Source organism: Coturnix japonica, chromosome 3 (assembly GCF_054131305.1).
Source record: "Coturnix japonica strain WE chromosome 3, WE-NBRP24, whole genome shotgun sequence".
NCBI lineage: Eukaryota > Metazoa > Chordata > Aves > Galliformes > Phasianidae > Coturnix > Coturnix japonica.
Window position 1 is genome coordinate 100,223,098 of NC_140665.1, and position 12,644 is coordinate 100,235,741.

The 12,644-nt window shown below is 41.4% G+C and overlaps 1 protein-coding gene across 50 annotated transcripts in view; it reads left to right on the top strand.

Moving 5' to 3' along the window:
• The window catches only part of HMBOX1 (homeobox containing 1), a 101,381-nt gene that overhangs the window by 58,978 nt on the left and 29,759 nt on the right, over positions 1 to 12,644 (top strand). For 49 of the 50 annotated variants that reach the window (XM_085544213.1, XM_085544224.1, XM_085544200.1 and 46 more), the window contains one exon: positions 5,796 to 5,906. In XM_085544213.1, coding sequence (XP_085400339.1) covers positions 5,796 to 5,906 — 111 coding nt within the window. Of the gene's footprint in view, positions 1 to 5,795; positions 6,014 to 12,644 lie in introns of all 50 variants that reach the window. The other variant, XR_014944982.1, reaches the window with a different exon arrangement.

The following is a 12,644-nucleotide window of genomic DNA, read 5'->3' on the forward strand; positions in this document are numbered from 1 at the left end:
CCCAGCTGTGGTCTCACTCCTGTTCCTGTGCAATTGAAAAAATCCTGCTTATTTGTGTAACGGGAGGGGAGAATGGTGTGGAAGAGAGAAACAAGTAACTGATCAGCGATGTTAGACCTCAAGTTAGGAACCAGAAACCTTACTTTTTCTTAATTATGACTGGGTATGATATTGTCTTAATTGGACACGTAAGTGATAGGCAGTTGTTAAAGCAGTGTGTTTGTATGTCTTTGAATTGCAGGTCGTGAACTAGCTCGTGAGCTGCTGAATTGCTTACCCTGTGCTTACAATCCTGTTTGTACCCATTCTATCTTGTCATCTTTCTGTCCTTGGAGCAGGAACCTCCAGTGCAACCTCTGCAAACTTTGCTTTTCCCTGATTTCATAAATCCTGCAAGGCTCTTAAGATCTCATTCAAAAAAAAAACCCTTTCTTTTTCTCATCTTAATTCAAGTATTGCAGTCCGCTTATAGGATATGCATTCCTATATCAACCACAGTCTTAACACTGAGGACTACTACTGAGCAGGCTTTCAATTGCAGCCACTGCAATGGTAAACTGCTTTTCCTTTTGTTTTTCTTGTGCTGCATTGAGGGGGTTGGGAAGTGATGGAGGCCAAGGGTAAGTAAGAGGGAGATGCAGAGCTGAAGGTTAAATTCAGCTGTTGCAGTGGAACCATTTTTTAGGCTCTCTTAGTCTTTATAAAATTAGAAGAAACTTTTCAAGTCATTTAGATAATGAATCTGACAAGGAAAATTAAACCTGGAAGACATTCTGCAGGGCTGCCTTGTGTACTGAGAGGAGAGAGCAGATTGGAAAGTAGTAACATCAGAATATTAAATGGTGACTTGGAAATAAAGAAATGATTGATAAGAAGCAAAAACTTAGCATAACACTTATTAGTGCTGGTCCTAAATACAGGAGCTGCTTTTTATAGAAACTTTTTTAATGGTGTCTGTAATAAGATAAACAAGAAGCACTTGGGTTGGGCTCTGTATAAATAATCTCCTACTGATAAGAAAAATGACAGTATAAACAGGAGCTAATAATAGTTCCTGCTGAATTTCCTATCTTGTTTTTTGAAGCTCCTTTTAACATAGCTGCAGCTCACTCAGGGTGGGTATTTAGCCCTACATGTGGCAGGTGAGGTGCCAGATTTTTATAAACAATAATTTGAAGTCATGCAGTGTAATTTGTTTTAGTTATCATCGGAACTGTTTCTGGGCACGAAGTAGGAAGTCAAATGCTTGTTTGGAGATGCTGTCTCTTGATGTAGGCTCCAAATGTAGATGGAGAGCGAGGGAAGTGTTTTCAGAAACTGATGCCTTTCCGTTGGGTACCGCAGCAAAGGACGGAGGGAGGAGTATTCATAGATGAGCCCTTTGCAGCCAACCCAAATGCTTTGATGGATGATGCCTCCGCAAGGTTTGGAAGTGTTGACTTTTCCATTTCTTACACGCAGAGAGCAATGAAGGACCAGAAATCCATGCTTTCCTGAGGTCATGGTGGAAGCAGTCAGGGCTAGAGTTCTTAGTCAGTCTCCGTTCTTAGATTAGTGCCATAAAAGCCAAACTATCATCTAATAATAATTAATAATAATAAATGCAGAGGTCAGGTGTTGATGTATTTTTATTTATTTATTTTTTAAATATACCACAAATTGAGCTTTCCAGTGTGTGGTTCTGCTGACCTTCCTGATTCTTCTGCGCGCGTAATCCAGCCTTGTCCTTCTGTCTCTGTCTTAATTGATATGAGATGTCCGGGACTTTGCTTTGTGTTGTGCTAAATATACAGAGCACCTAGAGCAGTGGAGAGCAGCCTCTGACATCTCCTAAGGTTTGGAACCTACGCTTAGGGGTGCCAAGCAATTTATGGATACAGACCGAGTGTAATTGAACTAGTTCAGTTATGAAGAAATCTAAGGAAGTTACTGATCATCTGAGGTGGTAAGAAACTGGCATTTCTTGTTATTGCTTTAATACTCCTGACAACACAGGGAAAGATTTGTTTTTATATGGTTTTGATCATTGCAGATTCCCTGTAAAGAAGCATTGGCTAATCTATGAAATTGATAGATGTCCTTTGTAAGCTTTCACTGTGTGAGTGTAGGATTTTGCTTGAGAACAGGAGAATAAAGACACTGCCAGTTACTGCCTCTCCAAATCTGATGTGTTCCAGGTGCTTCTAAATATCTACCCTGAAAGAAGCATTAAAGAAATGCAAAGTAGAGTCACTGAACAAATCTGTATGTGAAGGTGAAAAGCAGTTACTTTAAAGGCTTGATGAGCAGTTGTGAGCGTTACTGGCGGATTTGTGCTGCAGGTATCAGTTGCCTTCTCTGAATGACACATTTTGCCATTTCTTTTAAGTACATGGAAGGAAAAATTCCTCCGTATATGATTTCTTTAGGAGGTAACGGGGATGTCCAGAGGATCGTGCTTGTATTGTTATCTCCATTTAGTTTATAATTACGAATTGTAACCTGCTGTGGGAAGGAGTGATGTGTGACGCAAGAGATCATCATTTGATTTGCTGTAATCCTTTGTGACCACCACGTCTTCCCTCACTCTGTTCAGTGAGTGAGCTGGTTGTGCCTGTTACAGAGTGTTCTTGTCCCTGCTGATCCTGAGCCCAGAGGATGTCAGTCTTCCTTGAGATCCATGGTTCTCTTTGAGAGTGAATTTCCTCCAGACAGCTGGATTTTCAGTTCTCCAGAGATCTTCTTTCATTAATCTGCTTCTGGCAGCACGATGATTTCTTTTTTCCTGCCAGTGCAATTTCCTAAAGTAGCGTGATTACAGCCTATGTGACAGGATGGCGCTGGTGCTGGTACTAGTCACTGTCCCTATGAGTCAACTGTGCAAAATCTATTTGAGATGCAAGAAATTCTAATGTGACTTTTTTTTTAATTGAAAAGGGTGAAGGATGGGTTTGTGATTAAGACACTGTGCTAAGATCTAGGAGACAGTCTGCATCAATTCTTCTGTTACTGACTTTGCAAATGACCTTGAATCACTGACCATTGGCATGTATGATTGTGGAGCCTCTAGACCGACCTGATGAACAAATGAAAAATAGCCCAGAAACACAGAATGGCTCAGGTTGGAAGGGACCTCAAGGATCATGAAGCTCCAGCCCCCCCCACCACAGGCAGGTCCACCAGCCTCCACATTTAATACCAGACCAGGCTGCCCAGAGCCCCATCCAACCTGGCCTTGAACAGCTCCAGGATCAGGGTCTTATATATAATATTTATATACATATATTTATTATATAAAATATTTTGTCTTAGAGAGAGAGAGGAGTGCTGTAGGTAGAGGGAACCTTTAAGGAGCTCGGCTTTCATTCTGTTTCTGAAACAGGGAAAGAGAATAAATAAATAAAACCGGAAAAGAGTGATAGAAAATGGAATCTGAAGGGACTTGGATAGGTCTGCATTCCTATGAACAGAAGTAAGATCAGCTGCCTAAGCCACACCTCATGCATGTGATCTGAGTTTGCAGCATTGCTATGGAAGTCTCCTAGCCAAAGAAGAAAATGGGTGATGAGCTTTTCACTAATGCAAGAAATGCTACGGCCTGCAGTGCCATCAGTGAGATCCTATAGTTAATAATGATTGAGCATTTATAGTGCGGTCTCTGAAATCATGCATCTCAATGCCCTGTATAAAGCTCTGTTTTACAGGAAGGACTTCAGAAAGAGAGAGGACTCACGAGGAGTCAGATGTGAGCATAGCTGTGCACAGCTTGAATCATTTGGCTCCTGCTCCTTTGCTTTGCCTGCAGTGCCTCATATCTGTACCACCTCGTGGCGGTGCCAGGGAAGCTCTGGGGCCGAATTTGGATTTTTCCACTTCTTTTGAAGACACTTAATCTCAATTTATAATTTTTATCTTATGCCTTATGTTGTTATGCAAACATTCCACAGACACTAATTCATTGCAACGAGTGTAAGTGGACTGTGGTAAACAAGTAAATTAATGGCGCTTCAACCCATTGATTAATGGGAGCCATGCATCCAGAAGCAATGAGACACAACCGTTTGTGTCCTACAGCGCTGTGTTAAGGAAATGGCTTTTATAAATCGTAACAATAGATGAGAAGCTGCAGATTTTCAAAGCTTGGGCCTTTAACTGACAGTCAGGCATCTAGATTTCATTTTGGGCCAGAGAGCTTTACCAATTGGTATGTATTTAGTATTCAGATTGGCATATGTGCTTCTGTAGCGAGCTGGTGGAATAGTAGTTTGTGGTAGGTTGAGTAATTCCACTTCTCTGCTAGTATAAACCCAGTTATACACCTAATGTGTGCTCTGGGGATAATCAGCTTTTGACCATGCTACTTGTCAGAGCTCTTTCAGACACGGGGCATGGATGTGGGTGTTAAGATCATCAGTAGATGTACAGGAAACCAAACCTAACCAGGATATGTTTGTGGGCAGACTTCTGTTGAATGACAGTAAGCTTCTGTACTCAAAACAAACCTATCCCTTTTCCATAGGGCAATTTAAACTCCATAGGCTCAGGGCTTCTGTCTAACAAAGAACAGTTAAGAGAGTAAGCCCTGAGATTGTGAAAAACTGATTGGACTAAAGCTGCTCAAAATACGACACCTATGATTTGAGTTAAATCATTCTCAAGTTAGCTCAACTCCAAGCTCAGTGCAAAGGAAGCATAATAAAGACCCCTTATTAGAGGTGAAACTGCAGGGGGTTGTTTTCATGAGTTCAGTATGATAGATCTTCTACAACCTGAATGTGTCTCATGAGAGGTAGTTGGATTTCAGTGTGAAAGCCAGCTTTCTACCTGCCTGCGTGTTATCGCCAAGCAGGTGTTGGTGCAGGTGGAGTGCAGCAGTGTGTTGTTACTTGGAGCACCTCCTGAACGCTGAGTTTTGGGAGAGTCTCTGTGTTGTTAACCCTTCCTGTTAGTCAGAGAACACAAGGAATCCCACCAGCAGTTACTGCCTCAGCCATTTGGCAAGTTGGTTTGTTATTTTCAAATGAACAAGCGGTTCCCCTCATACTGCACCGTTAAACCTCTTCCTGTATTTGATGCCTCTCCTTCTAGTGACCGCTTTTCCCTTTCTGCATTGATCCTTCATTCAGTGTCACACTTTGGAAATAATGGTATTAATTTCCAGGTGTTGTTTTTTGGGTTTTTTTTTGCCTTTTACTACTTTCTTAGAAGTCTTTTTGTTCCTAATCCTTCCTGGGTACATACAGGCCTGAGTCCTGCTTTGCTTTGCTTTGCTTTGCTGATAGGCAGCTGCTCTTTCTGTTTTGTTTCCTTGCTGTTGTTATAGCAGCTGATAGCTGGCTTGCTGCAATTCTGGGGTGATTTGATCTATATCACATAAACTGTTTCTGTGTTTATCTCCCTTTTTATTCAAGCCTTGAATGATAATGATCTCCTAAGTACCATCTCCTATATGTAATAGTGGGTAAGGGACTTGTTCCCATTTCACAGATGAAGAAATTTAAGAACCAAGGAAGCTGTGGTTCAGAATGGGACAGTTCAGCAAGCAGTAGATTTGGCTTCCCTGTGTGTGCCTTTCTTGCTTATAGACTGATTGTGCTGATTCCAGGGTGTATCTTGAGTAAGGCTGCAAATAACAAGAAGGTAAAGCAGCTAGGGGTAGGGTGAGAAGCTCAAACTCTCTCTGTTTTCTGTGATTGAAATATTAGCATCAAATGTCCAGGCTTTGTAAGACAACACCTTTTATTAGTATATAAACCACTTGAAATATTTTAAAAGAACAAGTTTTCTCTTCTTCTTTTTGTTTTTGTTTTCTACAGGTATCAGTCAGAGCCGGATCTCACATTGGCTTTTGCAGCAGGGATCAGACTTGAGTGAACAAAAGAAAAGGGCATTTTACAGATGGTACCAGCTTGAGAAGACAAATCCTGGTAAACACATCTAGCCTAAACATCTCCTACCATTTGGTGTATGAAAAAAGCCTTTTGTCACTGGTTTGGATTATCACTGGTCATTCACTTGGTGGTGTACTCATGAGGTATTTCCTCTGTTTGGTTTCTTAAGAATAGGTCTATGTTTCATTTGCAGCAATAGTTGTAGGACCAGCTCACCCATAGCTGTCTGTCCAGCTTCTCAGCTGTGGTTACTTGCCCTGACTCTAGCTCTGGGAATGAAAAGTGCACTCAGTGAAGTTGTAATCAGATGACATAAAATAGATGCTTGAGGCTCTTCAGAGCGAACAAGGAGGAAACGCTAATAATGGCTGTGTAATACAAAGTTAGAGCAACTACATACATTTTATCTGAGAGGAACTGGGATGACTTCAGGGGTTTTGAGTTGTAGCTGAAGCTCATGGGTGAGGTGTGTGGACAGTTACAGTGATTAAATGGAGATGTCTCCCTCAAATTCTACCTCCTCCTTCAAATCTCAAAACAGATCATAAATATATAATGAGAAATAAAGCTCTTCATTGTCTTTAACAAACAATCTTTAAAATCACAGTTAAATGCATTTCCTTGCATTGTTTTTCTCTACAGGTTTTGTTTGACTACAGTTCTCATTTTCCCTTCAGTAGTCTTATTGTAAGGTTCGAAATATTTACATTTAATTGCCTTTTTTGATTCGTTTGTTTTGGTATGATTAAATTAACTGTGTAATTGTTCAAGAAATTTGAAATGTAGCCTCTCTAATATGAACTTGGCTTCAACATCCAAAATTCTATTGAGAAGAATTCCAACAAAAAACAGACCCTCAAAACTTGTGCTTTGTGTGCGTGCTGTGAATCAGGAGGCTCTGGCTGTCAATTGGTCTGAGAATATTTTAGCTGTAAGTTGGATGAGTTCAAAGCTAGAGCCAAGCCTGTCTTTTCTGCTGAGAATCTAGAAGTGTTTTATGGAATGAATGTACCAAGGGTTTGAGGTTCTATTGAGCTGCAGGGATCCCCGAGCGAACTTGATTTTTCATAGAATTTGAAGTTGTGTTACAGAGGGTCAGCAAAGGTGTTGGATGCAGCCTGTAACTACCAGCTTCTTTGGAAGCCTCACGTTGTATCATGTGATACACTCAGCCATTTATTTCCCTTTGAAGGAAGATATTACCTACAAAACAGCAGAGAAAGCCATAGGTTTTTGTTTTTTGTTTTTTGGATGGTGCGCTTAAAGAGGAGGAAGTAATTAAGAAAAAAATGCCTCTCTTAGCAATGAAAACTACTGCATGGATTTTTCTGTCCTTGCATCTTTTCTTTCCAGTGTCATTTGGAGCTGTGTAGGAAATAGTACTCTGGTATTCTGTGCCAGGATAAGAGTTGTCAAACTTGGTACTAATACTTTCTCCCTTTTTATCCACAAGCTCATATCTTTTTGTCCTTTCAGGCTAGAGAAGTGTAGCTTAAATATAATGGAACTGATGTTAACTAATGTGTTACTGATGCACGGTGCGGCTGAGTTCTTGTTCGCTTTTCTTTATGCACACATGGGAAAATTTAAGAGTGGTTGTTTGCGTTTAACCTTTTTTTTTTCAAATACGAGATCTTGTACAGCATTTTCAAGAAGTGTAAAAGGCAGAACGCCTCCTCTGCCTATGCCAGGAGACTATTTGGCTGCATTTAAATTCCCTTCAGAACCAGATAACGTTTGTTTTATTTTTAGAGGTTGAGGTAAGGGGCGGGGAAGCTTAGTTTTCCTGTGGCTGTTGGAAGAGTCTGCTTGAGGAAGATGTGATTGTATTTCTTTATTTTGGGATCATCTACTTCTTTCTGTTATTGCCATCTACTAGATTGCAGGTCAGACTGGTCAGGCAAGAGATAATTAGCGTGCATATGTGCAAGTGTATACAGTGTATTAAGAAAGATAACCAACCTTGTCCAAAGCATCCTGGATTTAAATTACTATTAATAGAACCAATTTGGAGCTGAAGTTTGGACACTGATACAGTATCCTGTAATTCCCATTCAGCTGCTTTCATTAGAACCTGAAAAGGAGAAAATCATTGCCATATTTGCATAGAAGTGGTCACAGCAGCCCTAGTCACTCTTGGCAAGAGTGCCCTCCTCTGATAAAAACTGAAGTCATTAAATGTGTGGCATGAGCTTTTTTACTATTTGTTGTCTCATGAAGAAGTGAAATTGGCTTTCTATTATCTCATTTTCTATGGTTGCAGCTGCTGAGAACAAAATCTTGGACCTTCTTCTCTGAGCAATAGATTTGGGTCCCTCTGCACGGGAGCACATTTGTGTTTGAGTTACCAATGGGCAAAGAGAGGTCTTTGGGATCGTTTCGTTTATTAGTTCTTATTAATCCTCATTTTTAACACTGGGAGTCTCCAAACTAAGTTCATTTTTTGACTGAGTTCATTAGTGTAGTAAAAGGAAGATAATTTTCACTTACAGTTGAAACAGTTTTGAAGCACCCAGGGCACCCAAATACATCAGTTTGTGAACTATAAAGAAAGAAAAGCTGCTTTCTAAGGGAAGGACTAGAGATCACTTGGCAGACCTGCAATCTTTCCTTGGCTCTGCTAGTTTGCTGTACAACTTGTGATTCTGCCTTTGCTCCTAATTCCCACCTGCCAGCTAAAGATGAGATTGTTCTCAAGGCGTGAGTTGCTTGCATTCCCTTAAGTCCCTCACAAAAGGGACTGTCTTGTACTTTGCTTATATACTGCATGCAGCCAGGAATTTCAAATACAAGAAACAAGGAGTAAGTTGTAAATGCATTGTTTTCATTTTTCAAGTATGTGACAGTAGTACACGATGCTTCAAATCATCCACAAATAGTCTCGCATCTCCTAACCTGAGAAATTTGTATTGTGGAGCATCATGGTGATTTTTGAGACACCAGTGCCACTGAAACGTGGCTAGATGTTGCTCCTATACCTAAACGGCTAAGCAATTCCATCAATTCTGTTACTTGCCAGTTTGTTTAGACACTGACAGGCAGCTCTCAGGTCACCTCACAGCCTTCTCTTCTCCAGGCTGCACAGCCCCAGCTCTCTCAGCCTGTCCTCATAGGAGAGCTGTTCCATCCCTGGGATCATTTTTATGGCCTTCCTCTGGATGCACTGCAACAGGTCCATGTCTCCTGTACTGAATCTGAATGCAGTACTCCAGGTGAGGCCTCTCCAGTACAGAGCAGCTGCTGGCCATGCTGGCCACCCTTGTTTGGATGCAGCCCAGGATACAGCTGGCTTTTTCTGGGCTGCAAAGGCACATTGCTGTCTCATGTCCAGCTTGCCATCTACCAGTCTTTTTACATGGCTGTGCTCTATCCTTGCATCTCCCAGCTTGTACTGACAGTTTGAGCTGACATGACTCAGGTGCAAAACCTTAGATTTATAGAACCTCAAGATGTTCACCTGGGCCCACTGCTCAGCTTGTATAGGTCTCTTTGGATGGCATCCCATCCCTTGGGCATCTTGACTGTACCACACACCATGGTGTCATCTGCAGACTGGCTGAGAGTGCACTCAATCAGTTGATGTCACTGATGAATATATTAAAGAGCACCGTTCAGGCAACAGCAGATAGGAATGCTGCAGATGCTCAAAGATCATAAAACCTTTCTGCTCTATGCAGTAATCTTGCTTAAAAACTTCTCAACTTCTTGATCAATGTTTTCCTGGTATGAGTAATGTCAAACTTAATAGCGTAGCTGCGCGCTTCGATGTATTAGTGACTGTAATTTCTTCTGGAAGCAGTTGCCAATTAGGGTGAAAGGCAGTTTTTTTGTTGAGGGGAAGAAGTCAATGCTAAATACTAGTGTTTGAAAGGACTTTAAACCAATTAATAGGGATACTTTCCATTTAGATACGGAGTTTTTTGGACAGGCACCACGTCTCTTGTATTTTGTAGAGGGCCGCGAGCATTTTGGCAGCAGATAAATAATATACGCTGCAGAAGCCAGCATATGAGTGCATTGAGTCCTATAATGTTCTGATTATTTTTTTAGAGCCCCTGGCTTTTAAATAAGTAAGTACTTCTTTTTCATGCTGATAGTTAGCTTGATTAGTTTGGCTGGCACTGGGTCTTGAGCAACACGGAAGGCTTGTTGTGGAGCAACTTGAGCATTTCTTTTGCCTCTGTGCGCTGTAACCTGAAGCTGTGTCCTAGAAATGATGTGTTGGAGTTGCGGATGGTTACAGAATGACTCCAGTTAGCCTTGGTGCTTTATTCCAGCTAGTCCTCAAGGCAGCTGTGGTCACCTTGTGCTTTTCCTCCCTGAGCAAAAGGGAAAAAGAAAGGTAGTTATTACTAGGGTATAACATCTCTTGTGTTACTCCCATAGTAGCTCTTCTTTAGCTGTATCAGAAAAAAAATATGAAAAGAAACTAAGCAACCAAACACCCAACCAAAGCAGCAGAGGCTGGATATCCCATGAGATTCATACTCGAAACGTTTTGTTGGTGATTTACTGTTTTACAGAGCTTCAACAGTCCTGCTCTGATCCTTCCCAGCCAAGCAATGAGCCCTGTAAGGAACGTTTTGGTGTGCAGGCTGCTGATTCAAATCTAGCTTGGCTCAGGAGTAACTGGAAGGTGTTTATTATGTGCTCTCAGGTCAGTCTGGCTTAAAATGAAGCATGACATCTCTTCTTATCAGTGTAATATATGGTAGGTACTTGTTGCAGAGACTTGCTGGTAAATGATTTCTTGGAGCTAGGAGATGCCCTGAGGCTGGCTCCAGCCATTCTGTGCCTCACCCTCGTACTGCAGGGCCTCTGTGAGAGATGGGATGTGGATCAGCAATTGTATGTGGTGCTTTTAAGAGCAGCTCTCTTTCATCAGGGTAGTGTTTGGGACATACCGAGAGAAGCAAGGCCTTTGTCACAAGAAGCTTTCAGTACAGAGGTAGCTCTGTGTTGCTGCAAAAAGTGCTCAGTGTTGGCAAGTAGTGAGATGGCACTTTTCCCTTTTCTCCCTGAGAGGAGTTCTTCCCAGATGATGATTCACCTCTACACCACTTACAGGTTCTTGCTTTTGGATGCGTATACCAAGACAGAAATTTCATCCATTTACTCTGCTTGTTCTGCAGAAGAGAGAAGCTTCTCTTCTTAGAAGCTGTTTGAGGAGCTTGTAAAAAGAATCTGAAATGGCAGCTGGGATGGGAAATAAGTTGTAAAGAAGTGAAGCTGGTCTGAGAGAAGATTGCGGTGAAGCTTTGGAACAGCAGAATAAATGGGATCCCAAAGTGCTCTCTTAATTACAGGAGATGAAACAAAGCTCAAGTTTTCTTATCAAGTACAGGAGCAGTGCACGTATCCACCACTTTCACTCTCACAGATCCCAGCACATCTTGTGCCTCTGCATGCATTCAGGTGCTTCTGTCTTTCTTCATGTGCAAAAACAGGGGTTGTATACTTGCTTGCAATGCACACTGTGCTTCTCCCATATCAGCAGCTGATATTGATGTTACCCTGTAGAAAAGAGTAATGGGTAAATTGATAGGAAGGCTTCTAAACAAAAAAAAAACAACACATGTAAATGAAAATTCAGTAAGTGAACATGGCAGCAGCAGGAGTAAATTTATGCTTTAAATGCTGATGTTTTTTTTCAGCCTTTGTCTGCAAAATTTGATATAATTACTCTGCATCACTGATATTTCCATATTTCCCTTTTTCTTGAGAACACACAGATTAAATCCTTAGGTGGGGACAATACATTACTAAGACGGTGCTGGGAAAGCTAATTCCTGTCCCATCCTCCCCAGACTCTTTTAAATAAATGAATAATATTTATATTTTAATTGTGGAGAAGTATCTAAAGCCTAGAAACCTGATACTGTGATACTGACCCAGACCTCAATTCATGCAGAGATTAGAGAGCAGATAAGGAACTCTCCTTGCAATGGCCTCCAAAAGAATTGGCAACATAGGAAACATTTCATGTGTCAATAAAAGGAAGTAATAGGGAATTGGCAAGAATTGCTGTCCTTGTACTCACAAGGCAGAGGTGGTGGGGTTCACTTCCTCTAGACTTCTCCTGGGGAAAGTCTGTAAATGTTGCTGGGCTCTGCTCCTTCTGCCAGTAAGGAAAATACTCACTGGGCATTTCTGCAGAGAAGCATGGCCAAATGCATGCTCATTCCTTGGTTTTTACTGTAGGAATTTGCTTATTGGTTAAACTCTAAGTTCCCTTAACCCCTATAAATGAAATGAGCAGTGTTGTTTCACTAACACAGTATGGGTTTGTGATTAAATCACAATCTTTCTGAGCAATTTGTGGACACAGAAGCCTCTCCTGTCCCAGCCCTGCTTTTACATGCACACAGTAGCATACTCCTCGTGTGAGCAGTGCCTCTTGTTGTTCTTGAGGGGGGAAAAAAACCATACGGGTGTTAGAATGCATGAAATCCAGTGCTTGTGGGGTATGGGTGATGGTCTAGGTTTTCATATGAGAAATATATATATCTATATATTATTTTTTTCTCTGTGTAAGAGCAGCTGTTTCTTCCTTCCCTCCAGGGGTAGCTGCTGAGCACAAGTCCCTCAGAGCATCCCCTGTTTCACATAGAAAAGCCCCTCACCCAGGTCTTTATGAAAGATTGGCCTCCCAGTGTTTTGCTTTATCTTGATTTATTAACTGAGAGGCTGTTGTGGAGGGATTCGGGTAAGTTTCAAAGGGCTTTTCCTGAAGGCACTGTGCCAGGTCCCATCTCTCTCTTGATGCTTTCCAGC